At 34.6% G+C, this 24,342-nt stretch overlaps 1 protein-coding gene across 5 annotated transcripts in view; it reads left to right on the top strand.

Annotated features, from left to right (window-relative positions):
• ASCC3 (activating signal cointegrator 1 complex subunit 3) overlaps positions 1–24,342 on the top strand; it is a 249,939-nt gene that overhangs the window by 117,441 nt on the left and 108,156 nt on the right. For all 5 annotated transcript variants that reach the window (XM_085574922.1, XM_085574920.1, XM_021533823.4 and 2 more), the window contains exon 14: positions 5,590–5,724. In XM_085574922.1, the coding sequence (XP_085431048.1) occupies positions 5,590–5,724 (135 nt within the window). The remainder of the gene's footprint in view (positions 1–5,589; positions 5,725–24,342) is intronic.

Below are 24,342 nucleotides of genomic sequence, written 5' to 3'. Positions count from 1 at the left end.
AGCAAACCCCTATATTTTTCAGTTTTACATAGTGGCAGAGGACACAGTGTCACATATTACATGGAAATAGCTGAGTGCCTCTCTTAAATGCCTGTGCAGTGCTACATGCAGCAAATGGAACAAAAGGGATAAATTAGGGATTTGCATCCTTAATTGCTGAGCTGAGATGTTATTGAGATCAGAGATGTGATGTGATGCTCCACATGACTGAGTGCTGCAATGGGTGGAAACAGAATCTTGAGCAAGGTCAAGGTTAGGGCAACAAGAAACTTGTGTGTGAGAGCACAGTAGGGATACCTGGAGCTCTGCCTAGGGATGGATGATGAGCCAGCTGAGAGTTTAGGAGGAGGATTAGCCAGTAGATAGACATAAGCAATGTTGTTGTGGGATTTTGCTACAGACACTGCTCAGGATTAAAGTAAATGAGGCCTTCTTCAGACAACTAGAAGAAGCTTCATGTTTGTAGTCCCTGGTCTTCTGGGGAGACTTTACCACCACGATATCAGCTAGAGACAGCACAGCAGAGCAAAAGCAGTCCATTCAACAAGCAGTAAAGTTTCTGGAGTGCATTGGTGACAATTTCCCAGCACGGATGATTGAGGAGTTGATGAAGGTTGATGCTGTGCTGTACTTTGTACTTACAAGAAGGAAAAGACAGGTTGGGGATCTGAATGCTGGGAAATGTTTTGGCTGCAGTGACCATGAGATAGTGGAGTTCAAGGTTCTAATGGAGAGAACAAGGCAAAAAGCTGCACTGTCCTGGCTGCATGAGAACACTTTGTCCTTTTCATAAATCTTGAAAGAATCCTATGACAGATGATCTGGAAGAGCTAGGGGATTTTCAGGAATCAGATCTTCCAAGCTCAAGAACTGATGTGCAGAAAATCAAGCAAACAGCTCAAGGCAAGTGTGGATGAGAAAGAAACTCCTGATAAACATGATAAGGAAGCAGACAGGAGAGTAAAGCAGGGACTGAAGACCCAGGAGCAATTTAAAACCACTGTCCAAGCATGCAGAAATAGGATTAGGAAAGCCAGCTCTGAAGGTGAATCTGGCAAGGTGTTTAAAGGGCAGTAGGAGGGGCTTCCACAAGTACAGCAGCAGCAGCCGCAAGGCAGCTAAGGAAAATGATGGCTCTTTATTGAATGGGGCAGCAAACTTTGGGACACAAAACATCTGTAACACCGAGCTATTCAATGTCTTTTTTGCCTTGGTCTTGCTAGTAAGACTTGCCTAGGAATCCCAGAGTCCCTGAGGCAAATGGGAAAGTTCAGAACAAAGGTTTATCCTTAGTCATACCCTTACTGTAAGAGAAATTAAAGTTAAGAAAAATAAATATTATAGTATTTCAAAATTTGTGTAATAGAGCATTTTTTTACAGATAGATGTAGAGCACATAAGGCAAAATGAAGGAAGGGCCAATAGGAATAAAACAAAGAATTTTCAATATAATGTCCCTACTAGAACCTTTTACATAGTTTCATGAGTGTCATGAAGATGAGTTGGGGGAGATTTAGGTGGGTTATTAGAAAAAGGTTCTTCACCCAGAGAGTGCTTGGGCACTGGAACAGACTCCCCAGGGAAGTGGTCGCAGCACCAAGCGTGACAGAATTCGAAAAGAATGTGGACAATGCACTTGGGCATAGGATGGGATTCTTGGAGTTGTCCTGTTCCAGGCCAGGAGGAGGACTTTGATAATCCTTGTAGTTCTCTTCCAACTCAAAAGATTCTGTGATTCATAAGCAATAAAAAAATTAGATGGGACTGTACAATAAAACATTCACTAGGGTAGTCACGTTTTTAAATAAATATGCATTTCCACATTAAAAGAAATACAGAAACTGAAATTATAGGGCACATGTCTTTAAAAAGTACCATTATTGCAGATAAATATGCAAGTGCACACTACAATAGTAAAAATATCTGCATAGTGGATTTTTACCCCTTAAAAACTAGTATATCAAAAGAGAAAGGTAGTTAGATAGTGATGTTAAATAGATTTTTTTATGAGATTATATAGTGTTTTTTGAAAAATCCTAGGTTTTGTTTAAACAGGGATGATCAGAAGTAATTTATTTGAGTGAATAAATCAAAATTTAGAGGATGATTAGAGGCAATTTATCAAGATTTCAAAATATATCACCTTACTGTTTTGATTAGCTAATGAAACATTATCTATTTCTTTGTTATTAATTAATATGTTCTGTTAAAATATTTTATGGTATTTTGCAGCTTTGTTCTTCAGCACAGTTTCCTAAATATTTCTCTTGAATTTTATTTAACTTCTCAACTTTGAATGAAAATTCATATTTTCCAATACACATTAGTTAATGTTATGTGATGAGTAAATGCAGTCTGCCTTTAAATTGTGAAGAATTTTTTGTAGAAAATGAAGGATATAAAAAACGTCTCATTAGCACAAGTTTTTAGGCAGCTTAGTAATCCTTCAGTTTCTGTAGTAAAAGATCTTAGTACACATGCAAATTATATCAATATTTCTTTTAAATACAAGATGTACTAACATTAATTAAAATAATTAGAAAGTAAATTCAAATTCTCTTGTTGCCTTAGTAAGTGACAGCTTGTTCAGCTTTTTCCATTCCCATGGTGTTATTTAATATGCAGAAAAACTTTAATATGCAAAATACAAAAATCTGCTAAAGCAAAAATAAGATATCAATGTTAAACTTTTTAAGCTATAGCATAGGTCAACTTATGAATAATTTCTTATTTATTGTTTTTTTTAGTTATTAGTTCTGGATAGTTCTTAGTTATTAGTTATGGATAAGTTACTGGATTTGGTGAGAGGAATAGGAAATCACATTTATATACTGCTATGCTATCAGTTAGATTTGATAATCTAAGATATCCTGATTTAGCATCATTTTTGATCAAGAGCCATTAATGAGCTCTGTGTGTTGTTTTAATGTATATTTTGGATGTAATATACTCTTCATTCTGTAAATGTTGGGCATTGCAATTTTTAATTGTATCTTGGCAGTTAGGGAGAAATCACAGCATGAGAGATAAGCAGTCTTATTACTCTTTAGAATTAGGCTACATGTTAGTTTTACTTAGTCTGTAAGGTGGTTCCATTTAATGATGTGGAGGGAGATGTTTTTAACATAAATAGGTGCCATTAGCAGTCCTTGGGGAAAAGTGTTGAAACCTTTTTAGGACTTGAGTTTTGTAAAATACTTGGAGGAGTTTTCATGCTGACCTTAAGGGAGAAAATGTTTGGACAGATAATTCTGTTGATCAATATCCCCAGCTGTTCATTTTCAGTAGAAGTAATACCCAGATCAAGAACTACATAAAAGAACATGTTATAAGGATTTAGCTGTGTTAGGCCAAACAGTGTCTTGACACTAAAATATAGATACTTGTTTCTTTACCACATAATTAATATCAACATTGAATTAAATAAATTCATTCTTTAGTCTTAGTTTCTTTGAAAGATGTGATGCAAAGTGGCTGGCAGAACCTAGGCCTTCTCTCATCAAGGAGAGGTGTTCAGTAAGAGAATTGCTGAACTTAAGCATTCAGGTGACCAGCACTTTTAATAGGAAGATGGAAAGATGACTGAAAGAGTCAGCATGTTTCCCCAGAAAAATGATGAAACATTTTAAGGCAATCGTCGAGAATATCAATTTGAGATATGTATTTTCCAGTGGGAAAAGTTAATCCAATCATCTTTGCGGTCCAAGGCAGAAGAAATGTATTTCAAGGTATTTCAAGTACCTGATTATACATTTTTAGTAATAATAGCACACTTCTCTGTGCTTTGGTGATGCACTAACATGTTTCATAAAGATTAAAACCTGGAATATGCAACTCTTTGGGGAATGCAAGCAGTTCCTGCTGTGAATATTAAACGAAGTTTTCAGTAAAAGGTTTGATTTGTTTTATGCTTTGCAAAAATTCTGACTAGGTAACCTAGCTAGAGACATTTGCTTTCTCCTTTCTTGTGTATTTTTTATTATTTAAAAGCTTTGGTTTCAGGAGAGCAGCAGCAGACGCTTTCAGCACTAGGGCTATATACACCAGAGCTGGCTTTGAACTGCAAAGTACAGATCTAATTACACAGCTTGTAACTGTGGAACCACTTCTCTCTATTCTAAATTACTTTTCCTAACTTATTTGCATAATGTAATGCACAGAGATTTTGCCACTGAAATATAATATTTTCTGACACAGGACAGGCTAAATTAACCCTCCTAAGACTATATTGCTGTCTCACAGTATATTTGATGAATGTTTACTGACTTCATTGGGAAAAAAAACATCCAACAAGATGTTATACATCAATTTTTAGCTAGGGCTGGTTCTTTAAAAACATGTTTGTATGTACAGAAATTACAGGATGTAAGAGGATGTACAGAGATTGTTGTCTGTCTGAAAAGTTCTTATTTTTGCTCAACAATTTTGCAATCACTTTAAATTTGGTGTTGATATGTGATCATTTAATACATAAAAATGAAATTAATTCAGCTGTAGATTATTAAACCAGTGGCAGATAAATATCAAAGAAAAGTGCTGCACATCTGAAAATTAAGTGTCTCTAAGACACTTAATTGTAGAATGGCTTCTGGACAGTTACACAATGCGTGTTTCTTAGTTCTTGTCTTCATACTAAGTAAGGTCTTACTGAATGAATGATTGCTGTGGTGTCAGAGATTGTCATATGTGTAGGCAGAAGTTTTAGAAATCATAACTGAAGTTTTATTCTAAGCCTCTGCTAACTAAAAGCAGAAACATGTGTGCTTTTTTTGTTTATACTTGATGGATTTATTGAAATTTACTGAGTATAATAAGCAGAAGAGAAAGGGAACTCAATGTGGTCCCAATCCATCTGTCTCATTCCAGTTCTTGAAGCGTGTATACTGAGTGCCTCTGACCATCACCGTTTCTAAAGCCCACAGGGTTGTTTTTAGACATATATTTTGGCAGGCAGTAATCAGAAAGGAGTGTTTTAGTTGTTTTTAGCTAAAACACTGCAACTCTTTTTTGAGATCTCTTGACATTCTCAACAGCATTAAAAAAAAGTAAAAAACATTTCTCTCAAACAATTTGATTAGTGTTTTCATGGCTTTTGAGTATTACATTAGTGGTCCTGCTGTTAACAGTGGTGATATTCTTGTGGGCTTTTAACTGTGAAGTAGTCCTCTTCTGTTTGATTGGTTGTTCTTTTCTCACATAGCCAAGTTGTAGCATCAGAATGTTTATCAGCCCAGTTTTTGTTTCCAAATAATTTAGGATGTGTCAAATAATACAACTCTTTACATCAATGTTAATCTCAGTACTTTGTGAAGATGAACTATTTACAGCCAACAATTGTTTCCTATTTTTAAAGACTTAAGAATTTTTTAAAAATACAATCTTCTCAAAAGCTCTGAAAAGATTCAATACAAGGTACGCAGGATCATCCTTTAATTGCCTTTTAGTGGCATTAATTTTCATCGGCATGTCCTGTATTAACTAGTTTTTGTCATTCCCATAGGGAATATTTGTAATTAAAGCATTTTCATTATTTGATTAAATTTTTTTTTTTTATTATTTCTCATTGGCCCTGTTTCTTTCTGTCAAAAGGTGATGGTGTTTGTTCATGCAAGAAATGCTACAGTACGAACTGCTATGGCTCTTCGAGAAAAAGCAAAAAACAGTGGTCATATTTGTCACTTCTTGTCACCCCAAGGGTCAGAATATGGACAAGCTGAAAAACAGGTAAGTGAATAATTTACACTGGTAGTCTTTTCAGTCTTGGAATTGATATTTTTTAGAAGACAGTCCAGCATGGGAATAGATGCAGCATTCTTGAGCTTCTGGGATGATTTTGCTTTGAAAAGTCATAAGAGGTTGCTGAAGTGAATAGGGGAACAGAAGGAGTAGCAGTAAAGAGCAAAGTCTTGTTATTTTCAGTTTAAAATAAAGCTCATAACTGTGTTTTATGCATTTGCACTACTTGACAGTAACCTTCATGTTTGCAGCTAAGGAAGTCTCTAAACCACCAGTTTTAAGGAATATGCCATTATATCTGCTGAAAGAATATTTCCATAACAATTCTTAATTCTGCGCTGTGTGTGGCATTTATATTTGGTGATACCAACTGAAATCTAAAGAGTTAACAGTGTATTTTTAACATCCCTTGAAAAATAAGGTTCTTTCCACAACTGAATTCTCCCCAAGAACATAGAGGAGATACTTACTGTAAAAGTTTTAATACATATGGGAGATGCCTTCTTGCACTGGCAAATATATCTATAAACTCTTCAGTATTTTGGACCTGTGAATTACAATCTTCTGAGGGTTTTAGGTCCTTGTGTCTGTTGCTAGTTGTAATAAATATGTTACTTTATTATATACTTTTGAAGAGAATGTGAAAAGATTCATTCAGTCTTAGTAATTATGAATGCAGCATAGATGTTACAGTTGGTAGAACCAGATTTCTGAAATGTAGAGAAATCAGGATAAATTATGTTCTATAGTAAATATTTTAAGACGATGCTCTTATAAGTTGATAACATTATATTTCATAAAATAGCATCTTTTAAAGCCCCTCTTGTTCTAGCAGATGCTAGTATCTGTTGTATTATAAAAATAACATCAAACCTGAACTTGAGACCCCATGTTTCTACTACAACACTAATTAATGCTGAACTTTTTTTCATTAGATTTCTTAGAAAAAACCTGAAACTTTTCATTTATTAAAAATAATGTTAGTTTTTTAATGACAAAACAAGAAAAAATTAAGCTATTGAAAATACTAGTATTTATTTAGACAGTCAAAATTATTGCTAAAGAAGAAATTAAGGAAAATTTTATGCTGATTTCAGCAGTGCATATTTTGTGAGATACTGTCAAAGAAGTATTCATCCAATTCGCTGTGTCTGTCAGTGAAAACAGCTCCTGTATCTTTAGTTTTACTTTTCATTAATTAATTAAATTAGATTAAATTAATTAGAAAGCATATTCCTGTGTCGATGGAAACCACAAAACTGTCACAGAGAAAAGTTCTAAACCTATTTGGAATATGTGTGATATGAATGTGGTTTGATGTGCTGTAATGCTTATTACTTGTGACTATAGCAGTAGATTTCATTTCTGAGGCAATGCACCAAACTGGAAAGCACAGACAGGGAAGTGGAGGAGAGGGAGTTGTGTTCTCTGCTAGGTTGATCTTTGACTGTGCAGAGCCCCACAGTGAAACTGGACATGTGCAGCTCATGTCTGCTTCAAGGTTGGAGCAGGAAGGAAGGGACAGGGAGGTTCTGGTGGAGACCTGTTGTGGGTTATCTGTCCAGGCAGACGTAGTGCTTGTGACCTACTAGTGGATAGTGGCAGAAGTCACCCACTTGATTTTCAACCATTATCTGGGATAGTGGCATTATTCAGGCCACCCATGAGGTTCATAAGCTACACTTAGAGACTGCTTTTGAGTCCAACCAGGCCCCTACTTTTCTGCTCAAGAATTAGCAACAACCATTTCCATGAATGGCAAATTTCATTGTAGTGATTGAGGTCAGTATTCAGAGGAAGGTTGTGATGGTAAACACTGAGACTTAGGACTTTGGTCTTTGGGAGAGCTGTCTTTGGCTTATTTAGAGAATTACACAGTAATCTGCTGGGAAGCTGCCATGAAGCAGACAAATCTCTCTGCTTTTACACTGAGTAAATGGCTTGAATAGGGAGGTATTCACTGAAAACAGTGATGACTTGGCATCATGATTCAGGAAGTGAGGAAGAAACTGGGAAAGAATGAGGTAAATGAAAGTGAGTACTTAAATTGTAATATTTACATGCTATTCATAAAAAATGCAAGTAAAATATTGTCACTGTATAGGTTCATGTGGAATGCACTTGTTATTCTAAGCAAGCTCCCAAGAGAACTTGTGGGAACTTTTGTGGGAATACTACTCTTTTAAAATGAAAATGTAAGCATCATCCCTTTTCAGGAAAAGCTGTAGACAAGATCAGTACTAATGGTGCAAACTTCCAAGTGTTTCTACAGAGAAACTTGAGGCATGAAAATGTAATGTGCAAAATTATGGAATCTTTCCCAATGGAATTTTAAAAGTTCTTATAAATGAGTACCTAGAAAGAGTGTGGAAGATGAGGTAAATTGCACTTATAAACCAAGCTGGTGATGACTGTTTCGGATAGCAAGAACAAGAAATGTGACTGTCAATAACAAAAGAAATTAATAACCAGGTAAGAAGGAAGAGGTTTGAAGCCCAGAGTGGCCTGGTTCCAGCCAGGACTGGGTTAATTCATTCAGTAGCCAAGAGGGACCTGGAGGTTATCCAATACCAGCTCACATTGCTGTGGGCAGGGGGAAGGGAGTGTCCTCTGGGGAGATTCCTTCTCGTCACATAGGTGCAGCAGAGTAGTGTGGTACCACCAGTTCCAGCAGTCACACATGACTTGGTCTCCTCTTTCTTGTACCCTGTGTCATTAGTGTCATTGCTGTTACTGTTTGTTTTCTTCCCTTATTGCTGTTTCCAGTAAATTGTTTTTAGGTCAACCCATGATCTTCACCTTTTGTACCTCCAATTCTCCTCTCCAACACAAGGGGATGCTGTGGGAGGGGGAGAAGAAAACAAGTAGAGCATGGTTTGGAGACTTTCAGTGGGGAGCAGTAAACTGGGGAGTATCATCCCTAAACCACAACATATAGCAATGAATGAGAGGGAATTGTGTCCTCAAGCAAGGATCACATAACCTTCTTGTATCTGTCTTGACTCTTGCAATGTGTATGAAGAGACAGAACTCCTCTTTAAATTCCTCCAGTGATCACTATATGTCATATGTACATATTATGAGTGTAAATTCAGATTATTTTACTTCTTGTGCATGTAAGTATGATCCAGGTGTTAGGGAATTTTTTTTTTTTTATTACTGTTTTTATTATTTTGCACAAATTAGATACTGCAGTGTACTTAAGGATTCCTTCACTGTCAACACATAAATAAATCAGTAATGGAAATCCTAAAAATAGAGTGAAGGCCTAGTCATACTGAAATCAGTAGCAAAACATCCCCAGTATATTTTCCCAACATACTTCCATTTGTGCTCTTTGAGGATCCATTCAACAAACAAAGCTAAATTAAATTCATTTTATTTACAGTAAAAATAATGTATTTTGTTGATTCTGGCTCTATTACCTAATTCCTGTTGTCTGCAAAAGGAGCTTTCAAGATATTGAGGAAATTTGTGTTCTCTGTTCATCAGAAACTTGCTGTTTAAACTAATGTGAATATACTGTATTGAAAAAAATTATGTCACAGCATGTATCTTTGAGGCATATTTTTATTTATATACAGTTAGCACAATAAAGATACTAATCAAATAAGATATATAGTCTGCCAAGGCAGTAACTGTGCATAAACAGCCATCAATAATCATAAAATGAGTAATATGCTACCAACATTTCTCTGGGCAATTAAGGCTCCTACATATGAAGACTTATGAGTACACCAAAGATTTCAGTGATTAGACCATGTGGTGGGTTGTTATTAAAACTATTACTGTTCAATCTAAATTTTCTTTTTCTTTCTTAGCAGTAAATACTTCCAACAGAAGTAGCTATATTAAGAGCAGTAATGTATTTGCATCTTACCAAAGGGTTTTACCATCATGTATTTTGTCACAGGAACTTTGAGCACTAGTATTTTTAAAGATTTCAAAATGTAACAGATAAAGAAAGGCACAAGGTACAGTGAAGTCAAGATGGGTATAAAGAAGTTGATTTTTTTCCTCACCTTTCTGCTTTCATTCCAATAACCCATCTTGGAATTAAACACCAGAGGCTGGAATAGCAGTGCCTGAATCAATTACAGGTAGCCTGAAAATGCAGTTTTCTCCTTCAATGGTAATTCTAGTTCTGGAGAGGTTTACTGGCTAAGGTACAAACTTCAGTACCATATAGGTGTACACACAGAGCCTACATTTACAGGCTTAAGTGACTGTCATCAGAAATTGTGTCTGTACAGTTTTCTACCATTACAACTGTTAAAAAAAAAGAAAATGTTATTGCAGACAACTGTGGTTCTAAACAGAGGAAGTCAGAGTTGTAGAAATACTGCAGGGACGCACTAATGGATTCATAGTTTTTGTGTACAGGAGAGACCAGCTGTTGTGAAATGTTTATAATGTGATGTAGGGAATTGAGCAAGGCACGAAATTCTGTTTGAGCTCCAGTAACAATTTCTAAAATGTTTATGGCCTTGACATATGTAATTCTTCATGTCTGAATTGGCCTGCCTTACGCTCTAGACTCAGGATCTTAGGCTAGTTCTCTTCACTGACTTAAATTTTTTTCCCTGAGAAAGTTTTTATTCATTTAAATAGCAAATGATTGTTTTTAGAGGTATACCAAGCTATTCAGAAGGTCTTTCAGTGGCAAAGTTAGAGTGGCCAAGAGATTATACTGGGAAGAGCATTCACACTCCTCTTTCTTAGCCATTTTCTGTTCAGAGGAACTATTGCTCTAGACAGACTGTGGTCTGACCTGGTACAGCAGTTCTTGCACCTTATATCATAAATCAGATACATTTTATGCAATAAGTTGAGTATTAACACAATAAAACATGACTTTTAAGAGCTTTTCTAGGTTCTTTTTAAAATCCATTCTCCAAACATGACCTGTTTTCTTTGTTCCTGATGTTCCTGAAACCTCCAAGCTCATCTGTAGGTGAGCCAAATGGTGGTGTGGAACTGATCTGTCCTTGCAAGCATTTGCCATTCCTTCAGAGTGTTTCTATTTCCAAACTGTACCTTTAATCAGTATGTTCATATTTTAAATTTTTGATCATTGGTACAAATATTAAATATCCATAGGTCAAACTTAATTCTGAAGACATTGACATTCTGTCATGTGAAAGGTCCTATATAGAATCAATTTCTTCAATCATCATTGCCTTATATTAATATCTTTAATAAATGAAATTAATTTTATATAGTACTTCATTCCCAATGCTGCATCATATAAATGAAATTTCTGACAGAGGTTTAACTGTAATATATCAGTGCTGTGTGATGCAGAGTGATTAATCTGAGCTTCATAATGCTAATATCATGTTTGTCTGACAAGAGCTATCTTGTATAAATGGATGTTTATTGGCACTGTTCCCAAATTTATCAGACTACAGGCCATTCAGTCTTGCCATTTCATTTGACATTAAATTTAGCAATACCTGGCAGAGAATAATCTTGATAATGTAATACAGTCCTTATTTTGTATTCTGTATGCAGTTTTTGCTGTAATGGATGAAGAACATACTTAGAATCATCTGAAATCCAGTATATGACTTACAAGGATAAGTAATACTCAAATCATGCATGTTCTAGTCTGGACAAAGCGAATGGAAGTAAAGGCTGCTTCACAGGAATGAACTGAAAAAATAGAATAGTTAAAAGCTTGTATTCTTTGCTGGCCTTAAAAATCCGAAAGCAATTACTAATCCTCTTAATTATCTGTCAAACATTTTTAAACTATTAGAAATTAATTTGTAGAGGGCATTCATCAAATATTTAATGTGTAATTATTTGCCAGACATTTAATTATTTCAGAGCAATCCTCATTTTATTTTTATTTTTCTAATAACATATCTAATCTTTGATATGTCATTAAAAGGAACTGTAAAAATAAAATGAAGATATGCATTCAAATTTATTAGGCTATAATAAATGTCAAACATATATTGAAGTTTCCTATTTGTTTTATAATTATTATATTTTTGACTTTTGAAAAATATTTGCTAATTGTCTCTCAGAGAAGGAAGTAAAGCACTCTGTATTTCTTCCATGGGATATTTTATTCAGTAGTCCTGCATGAAGGTCAGAGACAAAATTCACAATAAGATGTGGTCTTAACAATTCAGGCGTTAAAGAAAAATGTGTTCTGTATACAGCAATTCCACTGTTTTAATGAATCCTGAGCTGTGGAATTTAGCATTGTTATTCAGATGGACACTTTGATTTTGGGGAGGTCTTTTTACAGAGGGATATATTGTGAGCAATAGAAAAATATTGCCTTCAGGTTTTTTAGCAGTATTCCTAGATATTAAAGTTAAGTGTTACCTGTTGTAAACTGAAATAAAAAGTTGACAGAAACAGTAAATTTCTTTTTGCTTTTGCTTTTCCTGACCTTTAAAAAGGAAAACTGCTTGAAGTTTGATGTATATTTTTGTTATTATAATAGTTACTTTTTTATGTGTCATTCTCGAAATTGTATTTGCACAGCTTTAAGATTGTAGTTCTATTTTCAGCTTGATGCTGTATGTAGTCCTGTGTATTGTTTGCAGACTGATGGAATTTTCTAGTGTTTTTATTATGAATCAGAATATATAAAATATATGGTATAGATTGAATTCTGTTAGCAGCTATATTTTTGAAAATCAGTCTCTTCTCCAAGGATTTCAGACTTCTGGTCTCTCATGCTCTGATAGTACAGCACTGAGGTAACAACAGTCTTCTGCTACTCTGTGAAAATATAAAATGGACTTTTCCCCCCCACTAATCTATGGACTTGATCGTATATTCTGTTTTATCTATTGTGAGTGTCAACTTGATATGCAACAATGCTTAGTTTCATCCTGTTTATCACTGGAAAGCCACCTCATGAATATTTTTTCTACTTCCAGAAGCTGCACTGCATTAGTAATGGATCTCCTAGAAGAAAAATGGGTTAGCAAACCTTTTTCTAGAATGATCTCTGAGGTTGTAAATACAGCTGACAGGGGTGCTGATGTTTTTCTTCAAGGAACTACTAAAAGAGGTTTTATGCTTTTGTACATAACTTCTCAGCTACTTCAGAGTTATTCAGGTTAAAATCAGTAATGGATTTAACAACTGTAAATAGAAGATTTAATGCCTTTCCTTACTAATCCTCCATGGAAATGCTTTGATAAACTCTGGGATAATATGTTGCCTATAGCATCCCCTTTCATTGTTGACAAAATTCCTATTAAATACTAAATGTGCTTAATAAGATAATTTGAAACTGTTGTCATATTTATAATGTGATTAAACTTCTCTCTTAAATGAAGTCTACCACAGTCTTCTTCTGCAAGGTAGTGCCATCTTTGCATTTAGTAAATTCAGACCTTAAAGTAAATAAATTTGTTTAAATGTCTTATTAGTGCTTCAAAATATAGAAACTGAAATTCAAAGTTACACTGTTTAAAAGAATGTCTTTCATAGGTAGTTCTCTTTAAATCTAAGACTTCTTTTAAATTACCTATTAAAATATACTGAAAGTTCTTTCTCTGTGGGAAATGGGAAGAATATTTAGCCAATAGAGGTTCCTTGATGTCAGGCTATGACATTGCCTACTGTAATGACTAGTTCTAACAAGTTATTTGATTGATGCTGCAGTTACAGGGGTTTGCACAGTCAGTAGCAGCATATGTGTATTTTTTCCTTTTGAAATCAGCATAAAAGTTGATATTACTGTAAAACTGATTTCAATAAGTGAATGTATTAAAGGTTTAATACCTTTTCCTATTTTCCTATGCATCTTAGCTATTTCTTATTTTTACATAAACATTTGTGATCTCTTTGTCTTTCCTGAAATTTTAACTTCATTCTGGGCACTGAGGGAGAAAAGCCATACAACATTCCTTTTTCCCTTGACTGTGAAAATCTCCTTCAGTTAGCTATTAGGATGCTTTAACATGTAATCCAGATCAAAAAGTTTGCTATGTCTTTTCCCAGTAGTTATTAATTGACAGCTTCCCTGGATAAGAGGATTTCAACTTGAAATCACATTTCAAGTATATTTGGATATCGAATAGCTATGCTAATCATAAAGAAACAAATTACAAGCTTTTGAGACATTTGAGAGGGAATAGCAAAAACAAAACCTGTATGATTGTTTTAATATTCACAAGTTTGGGGACCAGGACTGCTTTCTTTTTACCTTGGTAGCGCAGCCCACTACCCACTTTTCATTTTCACCAGCACTTGTTTTCACCATGTGTAATCAAAGTCAGGTGTATATTAAAAATATGTGAGGTATCTTGAATGGATAAAGCTCCCTTTTCTTCATTTTGTTCTGCCATATAACAGGTTCAAAGGTAGACAATATCTGAGTAGTGGTGAGCATTCTAGCAAGAAGGAATAAGTCAGCATAAGTGCTTTCTGCTCTAGCCCTTTTTCTAGCCCAAAGAACTTGGTTGGTTCAGCCAGTTTTCAGCTGCTTTCAATCCCTAGACCCTTAGGTCTTGCTTCCTTTTCCAAAATGTGTCGGTTAGTTCTAGTTTGCCATGTGTAACCTTATGCAATATGTTCACAGTAAGACTGTAGACAATTTTTCAGGCACTTTTTCTGTATAAGATGCACCAAACCTTACAGACAAATGATTCTGATCACATGCAGTTTTAGTGCCTTTGTGTGGAAATCATATGCTGACTAGACAGTAGTGTTTAAAGAGATCTTATCTACTTAGAAATTTATTTATCAGGAAATAGTGTAGCTACAGTAATTATTAGTAATGAAGAGTAATGACTGAAAAGTTTGTAACAATTGGAAGGGTTTCTGCATTGTAGCCTAACAATCAATGCTGCTTGTTGATCAGTTGTACTTTGTATTTCATGGTGATTATATTGTCCTCCAATAGGCTTGATCCTGTTCAGTGATTGACATTCTTTTAGAAAACATGTTGGTTTTCTTCTACAGTAAATAAAGAAAGTAAATTTTGCAAGGTCCGGTGAATTGTATTTCATTTTAGTTTTTTTTCTAGCATCACACTTGACATAAAAGTTCATTGCAAAATACTATTTTCAGGGTTGTAAATGAAGGATGCAGTGTCTTGGTTTTTATAAGTGGTTGGAGATTGCTTTAAAGATTCAGGCCATCAGAGAACACCCTTTGTAGTTGTCTTTACTGAAACAAAATTCAGAACAAAACCTGTAATTCACAGTTATCCTGTAGAATAAATATATGTGCTTTCTTCTAGAACTGCTTGATGTTTTTCCTTCAGAGTATCACTGTTAACTGTGTCCCTTTTGCTTTCTGAGGATCAGTGTAATTTTATTTTATATTGTAAAATAATGAATGTGTACTATATCTTTGAAGTGTGATTTTTTTTAAAAAAAATTAAGGGTTTGACCTATTATAATTGAAAAATATATTTTCATAAACACCTAAAACATCACTGCAATATTAGAAACTCATACGGTCTCTTCAAACACATTATTAGAATCAGTGTATGTGAATAGATTCACCAAGGTACATTTAGGTTTTCATTTAGAGAACATGATTTTATTAACAAATGGTTAATACTGAACTTCAGTTCATATTCTTGATTTCATTTATTTTCAAAATAATAAAGCTTTTCAAAGATTAGTTTCATTATGGTTTGATGGAATTGTTTAGGTATAAATGTTGAGTATTTCAGTTGTCATTCAATTTCTACTTCCAACTCCTCTAAGTACCATCATGTAGGCAAATTTCATTGGGCTTTTTAACTATTCCTTTAGTTTATTTGGACAAGATAGAGAGTTGATCAGAACTGGACTGAAGTGATTTTGCACTGAAGCTAGCAATGACATCTAATTAAGATGAACTTGGAAATAATGAGTAAAATGGGCACACACTTTTAAAACTTTTAAATGAAAGGGTAATTAGAGGAAAACATAAAGAGGGAGTGATTTCAATTGGATCCACATTCCAGTAATTCCACATACTGAGAGCCAGATGTGCTTTGGAGAAAACAAAACAAGTTAAAAAGTAATTAAGCATACTTCTGGAAAGTTGTGCGTATTTATTTTTAGAGAACTGCCAAATATTCATTGCCATATATTTCTTTCTGTAGTCTAAGTTTTATTACATGTATAGTGAGTTTCTGGTTTTTAACATATCTTTATATCTTTTATGGAAGCCTTGGTATCTGCAAGATTAGTTGTATCTTCTTTTATCTTGGTTGTTTTGAATTCATCTTAAGATCCTTTGAACTGGAATTTCAAAAGTCAGATGAGAATCAGAAGAATCACTGCTTGCTGGGAATCATTGTCTTGTAGGAAAGCATTTTGTTGCATAAAGCCACAAACTGCTACTCTTTAGAATGTACAGATACATGTCACCTTTATCAAAGTAAAGTTAGAATTTTGCTTAAATTTGCCAAATCTCTTTTGAACAACTCAATTGTTTCAGAAACTTTTTTATTTTTGCATCAAAATGAAGAGAAAGTGATTTTAAAGTGTTTCCCGAAAAACATAAAAACCTGAAAGCCATTATTTTGTTCCCACAACTGAGATTTTTTTTTAATGAATGTCAAATAAATATGCATTTGGATAAATCTTTCTACATGTACCATGTTGTAATTTTTGGCTTATTTGAGTAAAAAATAGAACTAGAAATTATGTATTATGCTAATGGAACTAGAGTAACAGCATCATGTTTCTGACAAGTGTGGAGTATACACAAGCTGGGCATGAACTATAATGAAAACTGGTAGTTGACAAAATTAAGCTTACTGTGTATTGTGAAATGAGAATAAAATTGCTAAAAATACAGAAGGCAGATTTGGAAGTTTACAGTTTGTGAGAAGATGCTGGAAGAGTGCAGATAGGAAGACAGAAGTATTGGGAGACTTGCGAATTTCACTGCTGAACTATGAATTCTTAAATAAATTAATGTTCCCCATTCCACCTATCAAACCTTCATCTCTGGACAATACCAGTGCAAGTAGATAAAGAATTAATTTTAGCCAGCAAAGCTAAAAAATGAAAAATTTTTAAATTTTTAGAACTTGAGAAACTTGAGAACATTGAAACCTGTTTGAAGCATAACTGAAAATAGAACATAACTTTTGCTGTATTGTGATGGTTTGCCACCTCTGGAAGAAAACTACAGAAGGGATTTCAAAATTTTTTGCACAGCTCATCTGGTGAGTCTTTTCACTGACAGAAGGCAGAAATTGTGAAAATGTGAGTCACTGAAGAAGATGTCAACATAGGCCAGCTATCAAATTCCTTAAATATGGGGAGATTTTGATGAAGTCTAGCAAGGATTCTAAAAAAAAAAAATTAGCAAACTGTCCATGTTTCCCAGTAGATACAGCAAGACTAAAATTAAATAAAGTTTTCATAGCTAAAACTAAGTAAAAAAAGTTACTTTTCCATAACAATCAGAAAATATCTTCACACAGGAAAATAAATACTTGTTACCTGTGAAAAGATGTTATGTGTACATCTGCTGATTGCCTGAACTCAGCAAGAACTGAAATAATCCATCCTGCACAGCAGCAAAATACTTGTGACCAGAAGAGCTTGCAGCATCTTGGTTCTTTGGGGGGTGATGTTTGCTGGTTGCTGTTCAGTTTTTACTTACACTTTTTTTATTTTTCAAATAAGGAAATGTAAGAACTTATCAATTTGAATAAAGATCTTGACTAGCATTTTTAGGAAACCTTGTTTAGTTCTGAGGATCTGTCCTTTTCTACTGGGGATGTTGTATGATCTGTGAGTGCTAACACTATGAGATGAAACTTGAATTTGCTGTCATTATTGCTGTATTTAAGGTTATGACCTCTAGTTAGTAATTAATGTGCTAGGGATTCCTCTCTGCCTTTTTTCCTTTCTCTAAGACAAAAACTGTGACTTGCATATTTGGAAGTTCTAAAATATTGAAAACTGTTGACAAAATGCTGAAAACCCAGTACTGGAGAGCAAGCCTTGAGGTTCTTGAATTTGGAGTATCAAAAGCATTGCAAAAGCCTTTCAAAACTCTTTGTAATAATAATAATAAAAAGCTGGGGAATCAAAGGCCATTGCATCAAGGATGAAAAATGCTGCACACTTTCTTTCTGTGAGGGTACCTCTGGCTTTGATATGCATGAATTTTGTAATCAAATGTAGAATTCTAGGGCAAAGTCTTTGATTCTAGTGATCACTTTTTCGGAGTGTTGTGCTCTGTATGTTTATCAAGGACAACATTCAGAAATACGAAGTATTTGAAACCATTAATATTGTATTTCCCTGCTTTCATTTAAACTGTGGTATTGTTGAATAATGGAACAGAGCCCTAGCTGGTTTACAGTTGAAGGAACTCATTGGAAAACATTCTAAAACTAATGGAAAATAGACTGTTGGCTTTGGAGTAAGCCCTGAGGACACAATACAGCACAAAATAGTGTTTCATAGAGAAAACACAGCACAGTGTTTAACTTTTTGCAGGTGTGGCTATTCTGCAAGGTTCTGGAACTGAAAGCAATAAGAAAATGCAAATTTGTCCCAGTGATTCAAGGATTTAAAACATTTCTGTAAATACACAAGTATACAGATAGACCAGGTTTCCTTATAACTCTTTTAATGATCGCTTACACTCAGAAATTATTTTCTGGGCTTTTGTTCAATTGTTATAGCTTAGTTAAAAAGTGTTTTTACTGCCTTTTAACATTGAATATGCACACAGTTTCTTCTTCCATTGCCCTGTAGTTACAAAACAGCCGTAATAGTTATTTTCAGGTATTCTCTTAGATTTTGTTCCTCTGAAGGGGCATATTCCTTGAAGTAACCACCAAGATCTCTTGTCTGAGGAAAATATCCAACATGATTGTCCTAAGAGACTCCTGTACTTTTCAGAGTGCTATGCAAGTCTACAATTCTTTGTTTCAGCATCACATGTTTACTGAATACTGTCAGATTTACTGTGTTGGCAGTCATATCCCTATTTATTAATTTTTCCTAACTCTTCCAGTTTCTTTACATTTCAGATTTTCACCCTTATGAGGAAAACAGATATTGAATGAAAACAGATATTCTCATAACAAAAATTATAAAAGGGTGAAAGATAGCCAGGAAAAACTGAAAATTATTAATAAGCCTGGAAAAGGAAAAATAAAGTGATAGTTAACAACGTAAATAATAAAGCTAGAGCATTTTGGGAAAAAAACAAGTTCTATAAGATGCTATCCATGCACATGGTCTAGGTAGAAGCTTCATAGTTTTCGTGATTAAATGAAACTAGTATTGGTAAATAGTTGAGAACTAATTTAATCAAAAGCAATATATAAGATTATTTCAGTTATATATATATGAATTTCAACTATTAAAAAGGCCTTGGTTTTGGAAGAAATAAGAGACTACAGGAAAACAATGCTGTTACAGATTGAGCCTAGAAACCTCTTTGTTGGAATTTAAAATATCTTCAAAGTATTTTCCTAGTGTTGAAATACATGTGTCTTAGAATAAGGGAGGTGAAATATATTAGTTACAATTTTAAGAAAACAAAGCAAATGGAGATTGTTATTTCATTTTTCGAATCATGGTTTTCAATCCTGAGTATTGAGAGCCACCCTGTGGCAGTACCTGTAATGCACAGAAATGCTGCTGATTTCATGGTTGGCAAGGGCCCTTGATCCTTGTTTCACTTCTGAGCATTCTGATGACTGAGAATTAAAATGCTTTCAACTTCCAGACATTCGCCTGAGGTGCAACACTCGACTTGAAAGATGGATTCTTTACATTTGTATGAAATTTCTAAGATTTTTTTTTCTTATTCCTTTCTTTAGTTTTTTCTTTTTCTCTTCTTGCATCCATTTATAGATTATATTATAAATGCAGGACAAATAAGATATGAGTGTAATAATTATAGTTTTTGATTTACTTGCATAGCAAATATACATATTTATGTATAGTAATGTAATACAGGCCGCATTCACTTTTTCTTAAAAGATATAAAAATTCTTGAACAACACATAGTTTAGGAAGCTTAAAAAATTGACAGTTTTAAGCCTTTATTTTTCTGTGTCTTTTTACTCATTGTTTTTATTACAAGAATAAAACTTAATAGTAAATAGGAAAAGTCAATATTTATATCTTCAAGTTCATATTTACCCATATAAAATATATGTATGAAATTAGCATCCAGCATCAGAAGAAGGATTAGATTAGAAAATGCATGAGGATTAATTGATTACACTTGAACACAGATTTGCCAAATGACTCTGTGAGTTTCTGTCTTTTTTTGAGGAAGAAATATCATCTTTTTTGTGACTGTAAAGGTGCTGATGTAAATATGGGAGTTCATCAGTTAAAGCTATAATTTAGATTTCCTTGAATTCAGTTTTCTGTTCTGTAATTGAAGGTATATGCTGTGTGTAATGGTGGAGGTTGAAAGAGCATTTTCTACAAAGCATTTTCTTTTGGGATTTTGAGGGTGTAGGAGTGAAATTCCTCATAAAGCTTATACTTACTTCTGGCATTCATGGAAAGCTCTTCTTCCCTATGACTGAATTTATACTCAGGAATCTCAGACAAGTTCAGGATTTCACAGTCAACTCATTTTATCAAATGCAAAATGTCTGGAATATTGCTCTCAAACTAAAAATTAAACCAATAACTGTAGAAAATTGAATGGATTAAAAAAATCACTTAACACCTCTTATCCTTTTTCTTCTTAGGTAAAAATTGAGATTAACTAGGCATTTAATCCCATGATTTATCTGACCACAGTTTGGGAGCATTTTGGTTGGAGTATATTCTTATCAGCTTTGTCACATGCAGAAAAATTAGTTTTGGTCATACTTTCAAGTAGCACTGACCTGTACTAAGTCTGGTGATGCCAGAATGTGAATTTATGCATCTGTTTGTCCATTGCAAATGAATAGCTATAGGAATGTGATTTTGGGGTTTCATAATTACATTTGGGGGTTCTAACAAGTCTGAAGTGAGTTTTTGATAATGTCCCCTGATTAAGTTGCCATTGTCATCAATAGAAAGGATGTAATGTCTCCATTCCTATTTTTACTATGATGTGCCTTGGTTTTGTTATGTTCAGCATTTAAAACATGGGATGATCTGATTAATTTTAATGTATGAGTATCAGAATAAGCAGAGATTAGTGTGAAGGCAGATAATTCAAGTTCCAATTTACTTGGAATATTGAGTGATAATTAAGAGCTATTAGTGATATGTGCCATCTGGGAGTGTTGGGAAAATGCCACCTGAGTCAGTTACAATAGAAATTTGTTGCAATGGAAAGTTATTTGAGGCCCTAATTTGTCTTTTATTCTTTCCAGGATAATTCTTGTTCATTAGACTAAATTTGAAACGTGGAGTGCTTTTCCGGCTGAAATTATAGCAGAGGGGTTTTAGGAGACTGCACATGGCAACTCCAAGCTGTGATGGGTCTGAGCCGCTGTTGAGTTGGTGAGGCTCAGCGCGCTTCAGGCAGTGGAGCCTGAGTTTGTCCACGAGCAGACACGGGAGAGAGCAGCAGCACTGCACAGGCTCTGCTGCCCAATTCCCACTGGCTGTGCAGGGCTCAGACTCCTGCAGATGTGCAGATCTCTGTTGACATCTGCAGGTTTAATCTCAAACTGAGCCCTGCCATACCAAGCTGATGTCAAGTGGCCTGTCTCAAATGGTCGCTCAGTTGCTTAGCTTTTACTTAGAGATTTCTCTGCACCAGACAGCATTAGCCAGCCCTCCTACCTTCCATACTAGCAGCCTGCAAATTAAATAAGGTTTGAATTAAAGTAATTAATTATTAAATCAAATTAAATAGGTTGATCTCAAGATCAACCAAGAATATACTATGCCAAGAATTATAAGTATCCATTTCTGTAGGTATTATCAGAAAGACTTTCTGATCATAGTATAGAAAACAGGCTTAGTAGGTTTCCCTCCAGCAAGTGGTCACTGGGGTTAACAGAGATACAACCAGTGTTACAGTAAGTGTAGCCCCTCTCTTTCCATTCCATGTAAAATTTATTTGATAACGGAATTGGCAATTTTATATTTGGCACTCAAAAATCAATTTAAAAAAAGAGCTGATATCCAAACACAAAATGAACAGAAGGAGATACCTTTATTGAACAACTTCCAACATTTAGACTGGAATTCACAAAGTAAAATATTCTTAGATATGTAAACCACTTCCCAAAGATAAGTGATGATATGATATCCAGCTTTGCTTTGCAGTGTGAATATGAGCCAGCAGTGTGCCCAGGTGGCCAAGAAGGCGTCCTGCCCTTCAACAATAGTCAGCAATAGTGTGGCCAGCAGGACCAGGGCAGTGATTGTTCCCCTGCACTCAGAACTGGTGAGGCCACACCTCAGATCCCATGTTCAGTTTTGGGCCCCTCATTACAGGAAGGACATTGAGGGGCTGGAGTGAGCCCAGGGAAGTGCAGGTCCTATAAGGAGCAGCTGAGGGAGCTGGGGATGTTCAATCTGGAGAAATGGAGACTTGGGAGGGCGTTATTGCTCTCCACAGCTACCTGAAAGGAGATTGTGGCTAGGGGAAAGTCGGCCTCTTGTCCCAGGCAACCAGTGAAAAGACAAGAGAAAACGGCCACAAGTTGCAAAAAAATTTCTTCACCAAAAAGGTTGTCAGGCATTGGAACAGGCTGCCCCAGGGAAATGTTGGTCTTACCATCCCTGGAATTCTTGAAAAAATAATTGGATGTGGCACTTCACAATGTGGTTTAGTGACCACGGTTATATTAGGTCAAAGGTTAGACGATCTTGAAGGTCTTCTTCATCCTTTCTGACTCTGTATTTTATATTATTACTTATACATTATGTTGTTTACATTCATTTTATATACAATATAGCATATTTTATGTGAGTTTTTAAAGTGTAAAATGAGAAAATCAAGTGCAACTAAAAGTTTCAAAACTATGTGTCACACTAATTCTAATTAAAAGTTTGTTCAGAGTGCAAGAGTCAGAGATTCTTCACTCTTTTTATTTTGATTTTAATTCATAATTCAGTATTACCATCTTGAAACCACAGAGGACTGATATCCTGGTGATAACCCTGTAGTATGCATGTGTTACATAATGCCTCAAACATTATATTTGTCTTGGCACTGAACCATGGTGTGTGGTTCAGTTCTGTACAGATCAAGTGGTTGTCTTTATCTGGGAAAGCTACTGATCTGGTTTTTTGTGTTTGCAGTTATAGTTATAGAGCTATTTTACATAGGTAGTATTAGCTTTCAGTGATAAAAAATCACTATTTTTATGTGCTTTTACTTCAGCCTCAGTTATTCTTTCTACTTAAAACAATAAAAAGATCCTGTGTTCTAAAATGTGATAAATTATTTGGACTAATATATGTACTAATAAATATGTACACTACACTAAGGCAAGGGTTGGCATTGTTTACTATTTGCCTTATGGGGTTTCACCACCACAAATACAAAGACGCTCGTGCCCTTGTTTGGGGGATGCATACCTGGCCTGAGCAAAGCACCCTGCCAGCTCCATAAATGACCAATTGCTTTGAATCACTAACCCTTCACACTTCAGTCTCTCATAGGCTGCTCTTAAAAGAGGGTCGAGTTGTGAAATGGAAAGCTATTTTAAGAATTCATGAGAAATGAATGAATTCATAAATGCGTGAAGGACTTGATGATTTTAATAGATATGACTACTAATTTTACAGAAGAGTGTTAATATAATTAAAATATTAAAGAAAATTATTCTCATAGTGTGGCATCTGACACTTTTGAACAGTCATTAGCACTAATGTATGCAAGATAAGTAAACAGAGTGTGAAAAATGGAAATTAATGAGGATTGAAGAGGGACTGTGCAAGCAGCCAGCACAGCAGCTCTCCTCTCACCTGTTTTGTGCTTCTATGTGCTGTGTTACGTCAGAAAGTATCAATCTCCTTACCTCTTCTCATACCAGATAATTTGGTCTCCATGGTGTGTTTGATATGTGAGATATTTTGTTATATTTTCCCTGAGATTTACCTGCTATGTAAGACAATTAAAAGTTAGCTTGATGAAGAAACTGTATATCCTGCTTTAAAATAAAAGTATGTGAATTACTATAGCTTAACAATTGCATGCTCTTTAGTTTTGCAGAGGGTTTCTAATCTTATTTATAAACCTCAAGGCAGATGGATAAATTAATATCAATGCAGTCTTTTTTTTCCCCAGATCTCTGTAAATATGTTATAAAAATTACTTGAACAAGAAAATAAAGTTTTCCTTTGCTCAAAATGTCAGGCTTGGGTGGGAGGTTTACATGCTAGGTTATGTAAATGCTTAAAGAACTGTAGATGTAGAAAACAGTCTTTCAAAGCCATATTTAATTATACATAAATATGGCTTTCAAAGCCATATTTAATTATACATAAATATGTTCATCTCTGTGGTTTCTAAACTTTACAAAGCAATTATCTTGCATGCTTCATGAAGTATCAAACAAAATGTTAGTAAGTAACATAAAATACTGGTACTATAAGGGCTGAATTTGAAGAGATGGGGTTTTTTTAAGAGAGGACAGTAAAAAAACATGGTTTTTTTTGGTTGAGTTTGAAACTACAAGGGATCTTGTAATTTAGCAGATGTCTGTGGGAAAATACATTTGAACAGGATCTG

This window comes from Lonchura striata, chromosome 3, assembly GCF_050655825.1.
Source record: "Lonchura striata isolate lonStrDom1 chromosome 3, ASM5065582v1, whole genome shotgun sequence".
Taxonomy (NCBI): Eukaryota; Metazoa; Chordata; class Aves; order Passeriformes; family Estrildidae; genus Lonchura; species Lonchura striata.
This window is presented reverse-complemented; position numbering and strand designations above follow the sequence as displayed.